This window comes from Peromyscus eremicus, chromosome 6 (assembly GCF_949786415.1).
Source record: "Peromyscus eremicus chromosome 6, PerEre_H2_v1, whole genome shotgun sequence".
NCBI lineage: Eukaryota > Metazoa > Chordata > Mammalia > Rodentia > Cricetidae > Peromyscus > Peromyscus eremicus.
In genome coordinates this window covers 115,521,532-115,540,830 of record NC_081421.1, presented here as the reverse complement: position 1 = coordinate 115,540,830, position 19,299 = coordinate 115,521,532, and the positions used below count along the sequence as shown (strand labels likewise).

Genomic DNA, 19,299 nt, shown 5'->3' with positions numbered 1-19,299 from the left:
TAACCACTAAGGAGCAGTGGTACATTCACAAGACCTGGACTGTCAAATCACAGGCCCTTGGCATTACTGCTGATGATCAAATGCAGAGTACCCTTTGCTAGGATTCCTCACACTATTTTGATGAGCCAAGTCATACAAGTTTGTATTCATTGTCTTACTGACTAAAGAAAGACTTATTTTAGATGTTACATGACAAGACAGCTTTTAAATTAATAACCACTCCACACTGTTTGTAATTAAAAGCTATTAAGTTCCCAATAGTACAGTCATTTTTGTAGTATGGCTTAAAAAGGAGCTTACATGAAAAACAGGCACGCATTGAGAAACATAAAAGGACAAACCAGAGTAATTTCAAATTAAAACATTTTTGAAAGTTTTTATTTATATTTTGGTCCTATAAGTGAACATTCTTAAATGGAACTCTTCTGTAAGAATATTTAAAAACATAAAAATTTGCCAATTATCAGATCTACACAAATCCTTACCAAAGGTTTTCTGTGTAATCCTCATTAATGCAAACCTTTATGAGTATTACACTCTTACTGTAGATATTCAATCCATTCCGTAATAATAAGGCTACAAAAATTTTGTGTGGCACAAATACTTCTACTAAAAAGAAAGCCAGGCAATATGAAAGATCTGAGGGGCTCTGAGGAGCAGGCACTTTGTTGAGGTTCAGTATATCTTACTTGTTTTGTAGTTTTCTGTCAATTACTTTCAACAGAGCACACAGCAAAGGAGGCATCTCCTTTATTACCTTCCCTTACTTAAGATTCTGTTGTTTATAAAACTGGACCAATTATCATAAGCTAGTATTTGCATAATTAACCAGAAGCCTCTTACAAAGCATTTCATTAGTGATATCAACAAGTTCAGAAGAACAGAAATGACTAAAAAATGGGTTTTGGTAAGCCTGTCAGCTCCTTACATATTACAGGCTGTGGTGCTACTTCAACTTCTAATTAGAAGATTAATGGCATACATAAAGACTGACCAATGTAAGCATGCAAAACTCAGTTATTTTCTAGGTGCTCTAACAGTTCACTTGGTAAGAAAAGAACAACTAAGCAAGGTTTATACACGCTCCAACTTCTCGCTGAGAAACTCTTCCACACTGTCTGTGTTCCACTTGAGGATGCTTAGTTCTTCAGCAATGTTCCCGTTGTCGTCCAAAAGCTTTAGGACAGGGTCTGAACCGCGAACATACTACAAAGACCAGAGATATCATCATTTTCTGCTTAGAAGGAGGCTTTTGACTCTCAACCAAGATCAAAATGGCTGAATTAACTATGCTAATCATTTTAACAGCTTTTATCTAGTCAACAGGAAGTCTTTTACAGCAAAGACTTGAATGTGATTTCAAAAAACTGTAAGAATTAAGAAAACTACATGTTACATCCAAAGAGCAAAGTAAAATCCCACTTTAAGTGGGATTTTAAAGCCTATTATTGAATGTGGCAGGTATTACAGACATGGCTCTCTCATATCCAGTGATCTTAACACTGAATGGTAGTGTCAGACAAATGCAGAACAATTAGGAAAAGAAATTGAATACACTTGTTGAGATCAAATCTGTTTCCAAATTATGGAAAACTACAACAAAAGAAATATCAGCGCTAAGTAAGGTACTTCCTTCCAAGTGCCATGCTTCTGTTTCTAAAGAGTCAGTTACTGATTGTGTGGGTGTGTGTGCCGCGTCTTCAGAGACAGAAGAGGACACTGAATTCTCTGAGGGAGGTGGAGTTACATGTGGCCATGCAGGTGTTGTGAACTGAAGTGGGTCTTCTGTGGAGTAGCAAGTCCTCCTAACTGCTGACCCACCTCTCTAGCACCTGTACGCTTCAGTTTTTAAAGTTTTGACTCTAGCCGTGGAGGTAATTTTACTTTCTGTGGTGCACATGCTAAGCACTTAGCTTATTCCCAATTACTAGTGGGGGTTTAAACTAAAGAGTCAACAGTGCGGGCACATGTGGCTCACTTACTACCTCAGAACACAGCCACACAATCTTAACTACAGAACCTAGAACCTACGCCAATTCCAAGGGAAGACAAACTTGCTGCGTCTCAGATACACAGTCATTGTCTTACTAGCTTTAAAAACAGACTTAATTTTAAATATTATATGACAAAAACTGTGGGTAAGATTAATGACCAATCTCTAGCCGGGCAGTGGTGGCGCACACCTTTAATCCCAGCACAGGTGGATCTCTGTGAGTTCGAGGCCAGCCTGGCCTACAAAGTGAGGTCCAGGACAGGCTCTAAAGCTACACAGAGAAACCTTGTCTGGAGAGCGGGGGTGTTAAAGACCAATCTATTGCCAACAGTAGGAAGTTGTAAGTTTAAGACAATCTAGCCACTTCCAATGTGGTTAAAGCAAGCTTATATAAAACATGAAAACGCACCATGAAACAGCATTTTTAAAGAACAAAACAGTGCTTTCAATTTCAGACAGCGCACCCACACCATCCTGACCCAGGGTATTATAGTGAGAAGTTTAGGGCGGGAGAGTAGCGTAGTCGAAACATTTGACTCAGCTTTTTTGGTAAGTCACAAACTAGTCTTTAAAAATCTCTAGTAAATTAAAAGATCCCACCATGGTCCCTTACCTTGATCTGTAGACCTCTGAACAGTTTGGGCTTATCGCTTCTGACAAAAGCTTAAAAGAAAAAAAAAAAAAGATTCAAACGGGTCACGTCTAAATCCAAGCTAGCTATGAGATTAATCCAATAATGTTGAAAGAAACCAAATATGCCCTAGGTGAAAACTAAGTAAATTTAAACAGATGATGAATAAATGTAGAGACACCCCTATCTAAATATTTAAGACATTGTTTCAAATTAATCAATATCCCAGATTCCAATGGTAGTTTTGTGGGCTTGACAGAATAATAACACAGCTCAGCTGTGAACAGCTGGGGCAGTTCAAAAGAAAGATGAGGAGAAATCAGTTTACCTATACACAATCCCCATCCTAGAAGAGTTGAGCTGAATCAGAAATACCTGGAAGATTCTTCATGTGATGAAGATACAAAGAGAAGCAAGGGGTATGGGAGTGGTAGGGAGATGCATACTTGAGGATGTGCTTGTGTGGATTATTCAACGGGAAACCGTCAAATATTTAGAAAAAACCAAGGACCTATATCACCTATATTATAGATGGAGTAAAAATGTAAATTCGCAAAGATATTTATTGGATGTTTACTATGTTCCAGGCAGCAAAGGCAAAGGTATGTAAAACATTTATAACCCCCACCCTTATTAAATTTATAATCTGGTAAAGAAGACACTTAACAAATAATCCCCCTAAACTGTGATTAAGTGACTAAAAAGGAGGGGCTTGGAAAACTTTCAAAGTTATACAAAGAACTTATTGAATATGAAATATAAAACTCTTATGTATGGTCCTAAAGGAAATGTTTTATAGATATGTTTACATAAAAATAGGAATTTCAGGGCAGCAGAACACTGCTATTAACAAAATTCAAGAGTACAAATAAAAAAAATAAGTAAAAACTGTAAATTAACACATAAAAAGAGATCTTACAAAAAAAAGGGGGAAAAAAAAAACCTAAATAGACTGAAAATAAAAATGTGATGCAGCCAGTAAACATCGTATCTTAGACTACCTGATTGGCTAATCCTATACGCATGCCTGGCAAAACACCACCTAACATCCTTTCAGCTATTCGAGCCACCTTTTCAGCCATGTGAGAGACTGCTATGGGAAAAGACTACTTAAAATCTTTCTTATACACCAAGCAGAGCTGCCAGTACATTTAATAATTTCCATTCATTCAAATGCCTTTTAATGGGCTGGACTGAGTGAACAGGCTTAAAAGGAATGTCATGATGAATAACTAATGACCAATTCCAGTAGATTTTCTTTTCTGCTAAACACAGACCCAGAAGCATAATTCTCAAAGAGTGGAGTGTGGTAACAGGTAAGTCACGCCTTACAAGTAAATGAAGCTTTTAACATTTGAGAATCTATATATACATTGTATTGTACATTCTACATGACAGCACAGGTTCTTTAATGCCATAAAGGCTATGACTTTCTTAGACCTCCTGTCTAATAATAATAAATAAATAAAGGTACCTGTAAAAAACGTCATATTAAGTGAATGGAGTCAGCCTCAGGAAGACCAACATTTTGGTTCCTAGATTTTATAGACAACATACAACTGAGTCTGTACACGACACAGAAGTAGAAGGGAAACTGTCTAGAGAACCAAGGGGACCAATGGGAGGGGAGAGAAGTGGGGGGTGGAGATATGCTCAAAGTGTGTTATATACCTGTATGAAAATGTTATCTAGCCCAGTGTTGTGCATACTGGAAATTAAAACAAAGCAAATGTTTGGGGCTTGAGATTCAATCCCCAGCACCAAGACAAATGAATATTAATATTGTCATCCTCTCCCCCCTACCCCTACCTTATTTGATGCCAAGGATCAAACCCAGCAAGCCCTCAGGCTAGTGCTCTGGGGAGCCACTCTACCACTAAGATATATCTCAGCCCAAATGCTACTACGTTAACAATAGGCAACAAGCACTTTTGAGTTCAGAAAAAGATTTCACTATGTTGGAGTGACAAAGATATGGGTAATAAAAATGAAAGAACTGAACATTTAAAAATCAACTTAAAGATGAAACAGTGCCCCCCCCTTGTTTTAAAGATTTATTTATTTATTATGGATACAGTGTTCTGTCTGCATGTTTTGCCTGCAGGCTAGAAGAGGGCATCAGATCTCATTATAGATGGTTGTGAGCCACCATGTGGTTGCTGGGAATTGAACTCAGGACCTTTGGAAGAACAGCCAGTGCTCTTAACTGCTGAGCCATCTCTCCAGCCCCAGTGCCCTTTTTTTTTTTAACATAAATAATTTAGAGACTCCAAAGGGACTTTTTCCTGTTCTCATGAAACATAATTTATTACTAAATCTAACATTTTATAATAGACAAAACAGTCCCTCATGTTTTGATAGAGAAAGTAAACTGAAAAAGTACATTAAAATGCATGCTCAGAGTGCTAGGGACATAGCTCAGCAGTAGAATGCTGGCACAGAATGTATAAGGTCTTGGGTGCCATCTTTAGCACAGACCAAAAAAAAATATGCTAAAAAAGGCAACAAAATAGTTTGACCTTTAGCCAGTCAGGAACAAAAGGACAGTTTCTCAAGTCCAGTGCTGGTGTCTCCCTCTTAGTTCTGAATGCAGTAATGTATGTACTTAATCTACCAATATAAATATAGCGTCTAATCAGTCAGTCAGGAGGGAAGTCTCATGATGCTTTGCAAGTTATAAGCAAAATACTGACAGTGAGTTTTTATAAAAGGTTGTCATTTGAATCTATAATATTGTTTAATCACTGTACTTTGCAATCACATTTTGTGCTGGAGTTGTTAAGTAAGCAAACAGAAGGTGAAACCCATGAAAATGGTGGGACCATGCACCCTTTCAAGATGAGCTTAGCTTTCTTTTTGATTCTGGAAGAAACTAAGAATCTTAACTTTTAAAATATAAGAGGAATACCAGTCGCCACAGTTTCCTACCTGGGATCAGTGAGCACAGTCTGTACTTTTAAGGCAGTTTCACAATATAATTTATAAAGTAATGAAGGACAACTGAGAAACTCTACAGGAATTTAAATATGGGGTGTGCACAGCTGTAAGCATGGTACTGGGTGGAGAGGCAGGTGCAAGAGGACTGAGTTCAACACAGGGTGGTGCACAGCTGCAGGCAGAGTAGTCAGGAGGCTGAGGGAAACATGGAGGACTGAGTCTGTGCCAAAAATCACAACAGATTAGGTACACAAAAAGAACCGCAATGTATTTCAACTTCAAAAGAAAGCTAGCCATGATGGCACATGCTTATGACTCCAGCTCCACAGGCTTGAGTATGCAGCCTGCTGGACTACCATGAGACCCAACCCAAAGGACCAGCCAAAACCAAAAAGGAGCTGCCTCAAACAGGATTCTGTTTCATAAAGATGATTTTCTTTTTTCTTCTTTGGTGATTTTGAGACAGAGTTTCACTGTGTAGCTCTGGCTGTCCTGGAACTTATTTTGCAGATGAGGCTATTCTTGAACTTGGAGACCCGCCTGGCTCTGCTTCCCAAGTGGTGGGATTAAAAGCATGTGCCACTATGCCATGACTACTCATAAAGCTGATTTTCAGTGTAAACATGCAAGGCTAAACTAGAAAACCTTAGTGAAGGCTTCCTGGAGATGTGAGGATTACCACAGTTTGATGTTAATTGCAAGAACAGACTCGACAATTATTTCTCAACATATTTATCACTAAAATTCCCTGTGATGACACACACAACAACTTTCTAATGCATCTCTAAATTGTGTAGTAATTAATTCATGCTGGTTTGTCATATAGCATAGACTTACTTTACCTTAATGCAATGTTCTGTAACTTCCACTAAAAAATATACTAGAATGTGCTATTTAAAGGGATTCTATTTTTATCTGCTAAAAGAAAAGCTATCCTAAAATTTATACCTGACAAGAGTATCTTTCTAAAGAAAAAATCATTTCATGCTCTTCTATTTTAAATCTAACTTATTGGGTTGTATTTGTTTATAGTAAATAACTTGGGTGACATCAATTTCTATTAAAACTCCACCTGTGGAAAAAAGGAAGAACATTCATACACTGCTGCAGAGTGTACTTCTGAAAACCCACATTCCTGGGAATGTTTAATGAAAATATTCTTGCAAATGACAATTTTAAATGATTGTTACATACCTTGGACTTGAGGGAACCTCCCCAATTTTCATCCACAGACTTCAAGGATAGCTCCTGCATACAGCTGTAAAATGAAAACCAGGACATTTACAAACTGGAATAGACTTACAGAGCTGCTCTCTCAGGGGAGAGAGCACTTGGCAAGCATGTATGAGACTCTGGGGTTTCATCTCAGGCAGGACTGTGAAGAAGTACCACAATGTAAGCTTAGAGCAGAGCAGATATATAGAACCCCCTACCAAAAAATGCCAGAGCATTATAGACCAAGCTAGAGTTGAAGAGTCCCATATTGGTTTCAATTACTGATACCAACTGCAATTTGAGAATATAAACACACAATTCCAGAAATAAATGTTTGAAATTAAGTATTTTTGGGCAGCATGCTGAAATATTACTCTATCCTGCACAAAATGTGAAACTGCTTTTCTGGTGAATCCATGTTATACATGCTATTTGCCCGTAAGTCACTTAATAGCTGTCTAAAATACAGAGTTCCACAAGCTTGTGTTCAAATATGTCAAGTTCAAGAATAATATTACTGAACTTGGTGGTGGTGGTACACGCCTTTAATGCCAGCACTTGGGAGGCAGAGACAGGTGAATCTCTGAGTTCGAGGCCAGCCTGGTCTACATAGAGAAACCCTGTCTCGAAAAAAAACCCCAAGAATAATGTTACTGGTAGTTCAGACACTGTGCATCTCTACACCAGTGAATTCCACTAAGCGTCTCGGATATACCCTCATAGGTATAATGAGGAGTACATACCATATACTGAATGGCAGAGGAACTTCAGCTGTACTGGGAATGGACTGAGGAAGCAAGGGGGCTTGACAATGAATTTTAATAAGATGCTTTAGGGAAGTCTTTAGATTGCTTTTAATATCATGTGACGAATGGCTTAATATTAAACAAAAGTCCAGCATTCATCTTTTAAAGGCATTTTTATTTATGTGTAGCTGTCTGAGCGTCTGTCATATATATGCAGGGGGCCGTGGAGACCAGAAAAGAACATCAGGTCCCCAGGAGCTGGGGGGAGGGGGTGTCACAGGATGATGTGAGCTACATGATGTGGGGGAGCTGGGAATCAAACTCAGATCCTCTGGAAGAGTAGCTCTTACCTCTCCAGCCTTCTACTATCACCATCTCTGAAAAGTTAATTATTATAGGAAGTACTGTGTTAAAACATAGAAAAACTAGTAAAAATCTCATTATAAAAGACTCATACAAATAATTTTCTTTGATGAAATTCAACTGAAACACTCAGTAGTCAGCACTGCTTTTGTAGCTATGGAAGCTGCACATTCTCTTTGGAGTAAAAACTCATCATAAAACTCAAATGCAAATCAGTGCTGTGAATTCACGTGAGACACAGCCAACAGCAGAGATCACTTGTTTTGTAGCAGCCAAAGCCTAACCATTCTTTTCTAATATTTATTTTATGTGCATAAGTGTTTTGTCTAGTTTTATGTCAACTTGACGTAAGCTAGATTCATTCTGGAAGAACCTTCTTTGAGGAAATGTCCTCATCAGACTGTCCTGTGGGCAAGGAAGTGGTGCATTTTCTTGATGATTGGTGTGGGAGGGCCCAGTTCACTATGAGCAGTGCCACTCTTGGACTGGTGATTTTGGGTACCATAGGAAGGCAGGCTGCGCAAGCCACCAGGAGCAAGCCGGTAAGCAGCACTATTCCATGGCCTCTGCATCAGTTTCTGCCTCCAGGTTGCTGCCCTGACTTTTTTCAATGATGGACTATGGTATGGAAATTAAGCAAAATAAATCCTTTTCTCCATAAGGTGCTTTTGGTTGTGATGTTTTGCCATAACAATAGAAACTCTAAGACAGTTGGCAAGGATGTTTATATACTATGTACATGCCTGGTGTCCTCAGAGGTCAGAAGAGGGCATCAGATTCCCAGAACTTAAGTTAGGGATGGTTGTGAGCCACCATGTGGGTGTTGGGAATGGAACCAATACAAAAAGTTGGTCATGGGTTTTCTAACCAGATAGCTGGATTCCCAAACGATTTATAAGAACGAACAAAGGCAATGCTTCTAGGTCAAATAAAAATAATAAAAAAGTTGTTGTGACATATCACACCAACACAGTACATTTATAAACTTGGTCCACGTCAGAAATACTCAACACTTTCCAACACTAAGCACTTACTATTTTTCCAGTGACAATAACTATGGCAATAAATAAACATAATAGTAATAAACCCTGAAATAAACTAATTATTTAAGCACTGTTAAACTACGTTCAAAGTTTTCACACCACAAAGGAGTTGAAGTTTTTACTGCATTGCTCCCTCCAACATTTTCAGATTCTTTTTTTTTTGTGCTCAGTACGCTGGAAACAATAAGTTCATTATACGTGGACAAATAATGAAGACACTATTCTGAGATGTAACAGAAACTATTTATCAGATTGTATATTTATGCTACAAAACACATTAAAAGTATTATGTTGACACAGATCAAGGGAGAGAAGCTGGCTTATCATCATAGTAAACTAAGTTGGCAAACAGACTTCCATACATTTAAATTAACTATGTGAATTTTAATTATCTGCTGGTCCTTTCTGTTGTTTAAGGCACTCCACACCAAGCAGACATTGTCTTTCCATATCTTCTGCACTGTAAGGAGATTGAGAAGCTAACATTTACCTTAAGTTAGCTCCAAAGGAGGGATTGTTCTAAATGAGAAAATCAATACTCCACTAAAAAGCTCAACAAAAATCACACAAAACGTTTCCTCATCATTGCATTTTAACTATGAAAGCTTTGGAGGAAAGGACTAGGTTTCCCTCAATACTGTGATGAGTAGGATTTGTGGAAATAATGAACAGAATTTGCCTGTAAATGTACAAGAGTGTGCAATGGGCTAATGGTGGTTCTATTAACTTGACAGAAGCTAGAGTCACACTGCCTCAGGCCTGTCTGTGTGTGTGTGTATGGAGATTTGGTTAACGGAACATATCCCACATATCAGATATTTACATTATGATTCATAACTGTAGTAAAATTACAGTTATGAAGCAGCAGTGAAAATAATTTTATGGTTGGGGGTCACCACAACATGAGGAACTGTATTAAAGGGTCGCAGCATTAGGAAGGTTGAGAACACTGCTTTAAGGGTTTATTCCTTTTTTTTTTTTTTTTTGGTTTTTCAAGACAGGGTTTCTCTGTGTAGCTTTGCGCCTTTTCCTGGAACTCACTTGGTAGCCCAGGCTGGCCTCGAACTCACAGAGATCCACCTGGCTCTGCCTCCCGAGTGCTGGGATTAAAGGCGTGTGCCACCACCGCCGGGCAGGTTTATTCTTTTTAAATAGATAGTATAAACTACAACTATGATAGAATGTTTGAATAGTATGCTTAAAGAGTTGATGCTAATTTATTAAGCTCTTAAAGACTGCATCTACTTTCCATATTAAAGACAAGTGTAAAAACAAATATTTTCAGTTCAAATAAATAGCTACAAAATAAACTTCAAAACTTTGTTGAACATATATGTGTATATAAACATATCTATTAATTAGCTCTGTGATCTTAGACAGGATGTCTACGTAGGGCTCAACTATGAAGTGAGAAATTACTAGTGTGATAGTGACCTATTATGAGGATATTACTTAAAGTACTTTGAGATGAGGTCTCATTACACAGCCCTGGCTGCCGTAGAACTTGCTATGTAGACTAGGCTGGGTCTGAACTCAAATACCCTTCCTCTGTGTCGCCATGCCTACCACTTAAAGTTCCTGGAAGAGTGCTTTCATATGGTAACAAGTTAACAGATACAAGTGCCATTATTATAAGTATCTGTCTGTACCACTAGTTAGTGCTGTGTTACACAAGAGGTGGTTTGGGTAATGGTTACACTGGATCTGAACTGTTGCCAAGCATTATTCGTATTTAAAAACTCCTTTGAGAAGAACGCTTTTATGTTACACTTAGAGTCATCTGCTTAAGATATTTATATTTTGTTCCCTTTGAAGAAGTCAGTTTCTGCAGAGGCTACTTTAAGCAGCATGCAATGTCTTGAGTGATAACAGTGTCATGCAGTTAGTTTAGCTCCCTCTTCAGCCTTCTGTGTTTCACACAGTAGCAGCACTGTGTCTCTGACAGGTTAGCGCTTAAGCCTGCCACCTAGACAATGCTGTTCAAGTGGACTTCTGAACCATGCTGAAATTGCCTATAGTTTATATTTCCTTATAAGTTTAAAAGAATTGTTTGGGGGGGAGGAAGGGGAAACTGTGCTTGGGATGTAATATATGAGAGAAGAATTAAAAAAAAAAAGAATTATTTTGGTGCCCTCCTTTTCCAAATTAATAAAAATTATGTCATTTATTTAAAACCTTTTGTTTAGACCTTAGCTAAAGTAAAAACATGTAATATATTTTTCAAGACCACCAAATAAATGGGAGTCATAGTCTGTGGTAAACAAAAAGATAAAGATTTGATAATTTTAAATAAAAACTAGTAATGGAATTCTATTAGTTGTTCTTCTTAACTGAAGGTCCAGCAGGGGGAGACCTTAAGAAGGTCATTCAAGTCTTTCATGTCTAAGTCATTCCATTTTTTACAGAAACTCTGTATAGCAGGAATTACTGTTGACAAGATGACATCAAACAGTGCTGTGGTTAAGAACTTTGGCTCAGTAGTCAAACTGGGATGAATTAGGGTCTTGCACCTAAAAACCCCAGAACTTTGGGCAGGCCTCACTCTAATTTTTTTGTTTGTTAAACAGAGATCAAAGTACATTACAGGCTTCTTCTGAGGATTAAATCAACAGTGTAGAGAAAATACATGAGACACAACTCGTGTAAACACTCAAGTGTGAGTATATGTAATTACAACAGCACTGAAGAATGAGAGAGAGAGAGAGAGAGAGACAGAGAGAGAGAGAGAGATATGAAACTTCAATTCTCTTAAAAAACTATCCTAAAAAAGGGGATGTGTATTGTCTGTGGTCTGTTTGAGATGCATGTAAATCTCGAGAGAGTATGTACATAACAGGGGAAATGAAATTAGTCCAGTCACAAAAGCAGCGAAGCAGAAAGAACAGGGCATTCAACTACATTCCTAAACATATTTACTATGCACAATATTAAAGTACAATGCAATAAAATAGCAGAAGATAAAATTATTAATTGCTTTTCAATTATCTGCAAAGATATCAAAGTGAAAATACAGCCCTTTATCAAATACCTGAATTGCTGGGCTATGCTACAGATAAAGACACGGGTAGGCTTCAGAGCTCTGGATATGAGGATTTAGTAGAGCTGTGAACCACAGCAAGAGATTCCAAATTCACACAAAAGGGATCTCATCTCAATCTACAGCTTTCTTTCAATAAATGAACAAATAAGCAAATAACACACGTTTAAACTACACTCTACCAACGTGTTGAGGCTGGGGATGTAGATCAGGAGCAGAATGAGTGTGATTATGCAGAGATCTGGGTTTGGTCCCCAGCACAGGGAGGGAAAGAGACAAAAGTAAAGAAAGGGGAAAGAAAAAGGACACAAAAAAGACAACCACGAAAGGACAAAAGACAAAATAAGAGCAACACCAACCGCTGCCCCGCAGCAAACGAACAAACAAACAACTCAAAAGAGGGATCCAAATTATTATTATTATTATTATTATTATTATTATTATTATTATATTATTTTTCAAGACAGGGCAGCCCTGGCTGTCCTGCATTACTTTGTAGACCAGGCTGGCCTTGAACTCAGAGAGCCGCCTACCTCTGCCTCCTGAGTGCTGGGATTAAAGGTATACTTAAGACACCATTGCCCAGCTTTTTACTCTTTTTTATCTATTTATTTATTTATTTTTGGCCAAATTATTCTTAAGCTACTAATACCTGTTATCAAGTAGATTAAAAATATAAATAAATAGCAAGGAAAATTAGACGCTGTGGTTAGTTTGATTTTTTTGTAAGGCAATTATTTTTGTATTGTGATCATATATCTCAATTAGTTTTGCTAAAATGTCATTTGTGGTTAAAAAAATAGTTTTCACCTGATTTGCCATTTAGAAGAGTTTGAAAGCAATATTTTACTTTAAACTGACTTCTATTTCAATTTTCAAAATCTGTTTGTTCTAAGAAAACTGAGGTTTGTGCTGAGGATGGAGCTCATTGGTAGAGCCTGGCCATTCATTTGAGTTCCAGTTTTTTTTTTCCCTTTTCCTAATCAGGCCGGGTGGTGGTGGTGCACACCTTTAATCCCTGTACTCTGGAGGCAGAGGTGTGTGTGTGTGTGTGGGGTGCCTCTGTGAGTTTGAGGCCAGCCTGGTCTACATAGTGAGTTCCAGGACAGCCAGGGCTACACAGAGAAACTCTGGAAAAACCAAAGACCAAAACCAAACAAAAATCAGAAAAACCCAGGGCTAGAGAGGAAGGTTGATGGCTAAGAACAAGAGGACCTATGTTGGATGGCTACTGATCTCCTGTAACTCCAGCTTCAGGGGACCTGACACTCACTTCTCACCTCTTTGGACAGTTGCATACATTTGCATATGCCTATAGAGACATACACAAAAAAAGATAAACCTTCAAAAAAGAAAAATAAAAAAGCAACACTGACTCCCCCTGCAATGGTCTTAAGTAAGTTTTCTAGCAGCACCACCCCCAAACCCTCAAAATCTTTCACACATGATCTTAATTAAGTGATGAAAATGATTAAAAGTGCAAACTTATACTGTATTCTTTACTAAAGCACCGAACTCTGGGATTTGATCTGATATAATTTACGCACACATTCTGTTCCACATTGTAGAAGGTACTGAAGTCTTTGTGCTCACAGATAAGCACTAAGGGAACCTGGACAATTAAATACACAAGGCTGTTCCTTCAGAGGAATAACCTATCTACCCAGAAGGCTGGGGGTGGACATAGTTAATAGCCTGGTGACCCTGGTGTGCTGTCTGTGTGGTGGAGACCACACCAGATCCCCCCTAGACCCTTATCTCAAGCTCATTTATCAGTTAATCTCTAGAATCTATCTTTATGGAAGGTGTCACATGTAGTAAATCTACAGAACCCATCTTTATAGAGGGTGTTATATGTACTTTACAAAAAGTTTAAATGTAGTCACATCTGATCTCTATTTAGCTTACTTGTTCCTCAAGGAGATTTGTATGTGCTTTATTGTGCACACAGGAATGAGCTAATTATCACCAGGAAAGTTTTCACTGAATTGTGCTGTGTTTAAATATGCCTAAAATAAACTACTCGTGGTCAGATTCCCGAAGTTCGAACCAGCATTGGGTACTTGGTCATACTGAACTGAACTACCTTCTTGCTTCCTGCAGACTGTGACCCTGGTGGCCGTAGTGATCGCAGAGACCCCTGATACCATACCAAGTAGCAGCAAACACTAAAAGTTTTCATATCACTGTTTTGTTATCACAATATAATCCTTCCTGCACCAACTGATAGAGCAGCTGGAAAGAGACTATGAGAACACTTTGTTGCAAATTTTTATCATTAGCAAATCTAATGATTCATGTTATAGCTATTTCCTGTACTCTGCCAACAGCAATCATTACTGTGGTATTTCCAGAGTCCTTCAAATTTTTACTTTTTCCTTGCTTGCTTAAACACCAAACACATACCTTCTAGAATATGCTCCTAGTGTCTTATCACTGCCAACAACAAAGGTATCTGGCAAGCACCTGCAGATCAAGTACTAGCTCTCAGCATCGTGTGAATATTCATTCCTTTTACCCTCACAGCAACCACAGGACAGGAAGCAACCCATGGAGAGAAGGGGGCAGGCAACAAGATCAGATCCTTCAAGACACCAGTTGAACAGCAGAGGGCTGAGCCCAGCAACCTGGTGCCAGAACCACGGTCTCGACCACTTCTCCAAACTCCTTCTAGAGTCAATCAAGATGGAACAAATTGCAAATGAACTTAAAACAATCTGGGTATTGTTGCATAGGAGTAATTTAGCTAGGCATAGTCTAGTTTCTAGAAGGCTCTCTGATTTGCTGACAAGTGTGGCTTTCAGAACAACATGATGGAATGCAGGTGTTCACTGAAAGGAGTAAAGGTGCTAGACCGGGAGCCAAAACCATTTTAAAGAAAGAAGGAAAAACCCCAACCAAACAAAGCATGTTTTAAAGCCCACAAACCCTCAGGGTTCTAAAGATGTGGGCAGGCCATCAAGGAGTATCTTAGAATAAAACAGGAATACTTGATTTGTGTTTATCCTTAGGAAAAATCCAAGAACATTTTACAAAATTATTTTTAATTAAATTATTTAATTAAAAATAAAATTAAGATAAAATATAATTACTTTTAATCTGGTGCTCATGTTCACTTTCAAAACAATCTCGGCTGGAGTGGCAGTGCCTGTCTGTAATCCTGGTGCTCAGGAGGGTGAGGTGGTGGGACCGGGAGCTTAGGACAGCCGGGGCCAGAGGGAGACCCTCTCAACAAATAAGCAAAATTAATTAAGGCTGATGGTCAGCAAACTGTGCTAAATAATTAACACATCTATTTTTGATACATCCTTAAAAATAAAACGTAGAAACGAAAGATTTGTAGTTGTAGCAAATACTACCAAAGGTTTGCAAGTGGGCAACTGCCACAATGGAACTAAGTTTCTGTTTCTTTTAAAACTTTTATTATTTTTCTGGCTATGTAAATGAAACATACAAATAAAAGGCAGTAAGGTAAGGCGCTACTGTATTTTAACTTTTAAGTATTCTTAAAGGCAAGGCACGACTATGCAGTTTAGGCTGGCCTCAAACTCAGCCCTCCTATCTCAGACTCCCACGTGCTGGAATTTAAGGTCTGTGTTCTGAAAATAACGGGAAATAACTCCCAACCCACTGTATCCAATTCATTTTCAGTGAAAATGGCCTCATTCAAGTACAAAGACTTGTAAGTAAGTGTTCTAAAGGTCGGCGACTTAGAAATACATGATAAACTAAGACTTCAAAGAGCTCAACTTATTGGCAGAATAAAGGGCAAGCATCTGCCATGCACTCGAGGAACAGGGAGGAGCGGCTAATTGGACTTGGGCTGGTGATGAGAGAGGACAAGGAAGGAGATGAGCTAAATCCTTTTAAAAGACAGCTGTAGGAAAAGTGGTTTACTGTAAAAAACCGAACGAGAACCTACCAGTGGGGCTTCTTAATTAGTATCTCATTCTGCTCTCTTTGGTCTAAGAAAAAGGTCTTATATCCATGGCTGGCCTCAATCTCACAGCAATCCTCCTGCCTCAGCCCTCTGAGCAGTACAACTACAGGTGCACACATACATATCTTTACTTGAGACAGCTCCATCTTTTGGTTTCAATACACTGTTCCACACAGCCACTGTGGCAGCTAATAGCTTCTTTCATTATTCCACAACTCTAGCTAATGCCTTAGAGTAAGTGGGGCTGGAGAGATGGCTCAGTGGTTCAGAGCACTACTGCCCTTCCAGGGGACCCAAGATTCGATTTCCAGCAGCCATATGATGGCTAACAACTGACCTTAGCTTCAGTTCCAGGGGATCTGATACCTTCTTTTGCTTCCTCAGGTCATATATGTGGTACACAGACATACATGAACTTAATAAGTCTTTATCTAAAATAGCCCAGTGATATGAATACAGAAGAATTATGTTTCTAGTGGAAGGTGTTGTAGGTGCCAAACTCAGGAGTGGACATTAGTTACTGTGCTTTCCTGAGTCAAAGGAAGTTACTAGTGAAGCTAAAACCAACAGAACTAACATGTAAAGGTGAGGACAAAGGAGAGCAACGCCACATAATTTCTAGGTGACATCCCCAACCCCAGCTACTGCTCAACTGTGGAGTCCAGGACTAGAAACCTCACTCCTGTCTTCCCAGGCAGCTAAGACTATCGGCCAAGGAGGCTCAACTAAAACATCAATGGGCGATCTCTAGTCAGCGGGAAAGGACGGATTTTTACTCCCTTCCCTTTCACCTTAAGTCTCTCTATGTAAAGCTCAAGTCATCCGTGCTCTTAGTAAATATTAGTTGCACAAAACGCCACTGAAAACCTAACTTTTCTTTTAGTAGTTTACATTTTTTCTTTAAGCTACAAATTAGTATGTTTTCCCAGTTAAGTTAATCTCCTGACTAGTGTCTGAAAACCATAGTTGTAAGCTTTTAAAGCTACTTAAGACAGTAACAAAACGGCTTAACAAAATACTCGTTCTAAGTAATAGCTAAGAAAATTAGTAGGTCCTTTAGGATCAAACTGCATTGGAGCAGACCAAAGAGAAAGAAAAATGCAGCCATAACTAATAAAATAAATTTCAAAGAATTTCAAGATTTTATATGCGTTCATGATTGTTTTTAAACAAAAAAATTTGACCATTACTGAAAACAATTGGCCTCATCTGTGGATAGATCTACAACACATAGAACTAAAAGAGCCAAAAGGAATGCTCTAGCAACATTTTAAACTATATTATAAAAGAAAGACGAACTAGCCAGATGTGGTACACATCATCCTAACATTAGGGAGGAAGAAAAAGGAGGATGGTTATGAGTTCAAAGACAGCTTGATCTATGTAGGGAGTATGATGGTCAATGTTACCTGTCAGCTTAGCAGGATCTAGACTCCTCAGGGAGACAGGCTTTTAGTCATGCCTAGAGGACAGACAGCCTTGATTACGTGTGGTTATGTGAGGTGAGACAATCCAGTCTATAAGCAGGCCGCATCATTCCATGGACTGGAGTGCAGTCCTGGACTGAATAAGAGCAAGAAAGTGAGCGGAGCATTGTGATTCATTGTTCTCTTCCTCCTGACTGGGGATACAAGGTGACCAGCTACTTCACACTCCTGTTGACTTAACTCCCTTGCCGTGAGTGGCTGTGACTGGAATGTGGGCCAACACAAGCCCTTTCTTCCTGAAGCTGCTTTTGTCAAGGTATTTTGCCACTACAACAGGAAAAGTAATATAGGTATTTCATGCCAGTCAGAACATATAGCTAGATCCTACCTCAAGACAAAACAAGAACTAAAACATTTTGCAAATAAACAATCTTCTAACAGAGCTAATTTTATGTGAAAATTTGAGTTTTGTTAAATGAATATCAAATTTAACAATGACTTAAAAGCTAAGGGCAGGCCTGAGTCGAATGAGACAGGAGCATTTATTCCACAAAGTGAGTTGCCTGCTTCCTGCGGCACTCGCTGCTTTCTACTGGACTGTGGAGTGAGTTTAATGGGCTTGCTCACACACCACTTTCCTGTCTCCAGTCATATTTCTAAGTACTTTTTGTCTGGTTTGTTTCTACTACGCCTATAAAAACCATCCCTTCATTTTGTATGAAAGGCGCTAGAAAATGCCCAATGGGAAATGTATCTTAGTGATCAGGGCTGGCAGCAAAGAAAGCATTAGACTCAGTACAAAGGCTCTTAGGACACAGACTACTTGTACTTGGCTATATTAAACACATTAGCCACAATTAGCTAATATTAACTGGCAGACTCCTTGCCTCTGGTATTGCTAAGCTGTAACAGCTGAAAACTGTCTAGATACAACACATGGTTCAACTAGTAACAAAAAACAACAGTGATATACTTAAATTTAGAGGAATGTGATCCAAATTTGGTTTCACAAAAACAGTATTAAAAATGAGTATTACGAGGAGCACTGACAAAAAGCAATAGGCAGGAACAGCTCTTCTAGTACTATTTGTATTTTAGGCATATTTATATCAATGGAAGGGCAGACTCTCTCAATTCACCCTCAATTACAAAGGGGCTTGTGAGATAAACATTGTTAATGCAATTGCCCCTTCTTATCCCAGCTTTCTAAGTCTGGGGTATTTGAGCATCTTTTCCGGCTGGTAACGGCACAGCCAGGGGATGATGAGGAGATGACTCACAGAGTCCTTCAGCAATTTGTCCCATGTGAGTATCTCACTATAAAGGCAGAGGGGAGTCATGGCAAACCAGCTAAATCCGGTCTTAAACCTCTTTAAATCAAGTCAAGCATTAAAAACTTGTTGCTTAACTTTTTACATATATAAGGACTACCTTCCATGTATGGAATCTAAACATAGAACACACTGTGGGTTTAATCCAGCCAAGAAAGCAGAGAGCATGCTGGACTCTGTAGGTTCACTTGGGAACCTCAGGCCATCAGACTGAGGGATCACGGGTTAAATCTGGCTACTATAAATATATTTTAATAACATGCTGCTTTGTTTTTCCTCTAAACTATAAATAAATATGTACTTGGTATTAGAAAAAAACTTTAGTCACAAGAAAGCATTACTAAGCACCCCCCACCCCACCCCCGCCCCATACAGGGTTTCTCTGTGTAGCTTTGCGCCTGTCCTGGATCTTGTTCTGTAGACCAGGCTGGCCTTGAACTCACAAAGACCTGCCTGCCTCTGCCTCCCGAATGCTGGAATTAAATGCTACCACCGCCCAGCGAGAAAGCATTACTATTTGAAAGTTTTACAAATAGAAACACCTCCAACAGTTCAGCAGGGACAAATGAAAGAGGAATAAAAGGGAACTCAACTAAGAAATGGGAAATTGTTTTTTGAAATCCCACTAAGTCACTT

The 19,299-nt window shown here is 38.8% G+C and overlaps 1 protein-coding gene across 2 annotated transcripts in view; it reads right to left on the bottom strand.

Moving 5' to 3' along the window:
- Positions 1-349: 349 nt before the first annotated feature.
- Positions 350-19,299, bottom strand: part of Selenof (selenoprotein F) — a 30,043-nt gene continuing 11,093 nt past the window's right edge. Inside the window, exons 3-5 of one of the 2 annotated variants that reach the window (XM_059266375.1) lie at positions 6,756-6,819; positions 2,607-2,656; positions 350-1,206 (exon numbers count right to left, since the gene is read on the bottom strand). In XM_059266375.1, the coding sequence (XP_059122358.1) occupies positions 1,075-1,206; positions 2,607-2,656; positions 6,756-6,819 (246 nt within the window). In that variant the 3' untranslated portion in view covers positions 350-1,074. The remainder of the gene's footprint in view (positions 1,207-2,606; positions 2,657-6,755; positions 6,820-19,299) is intronic. The other variant, XM_059266376.1, reaches the window with a different exon arrangement.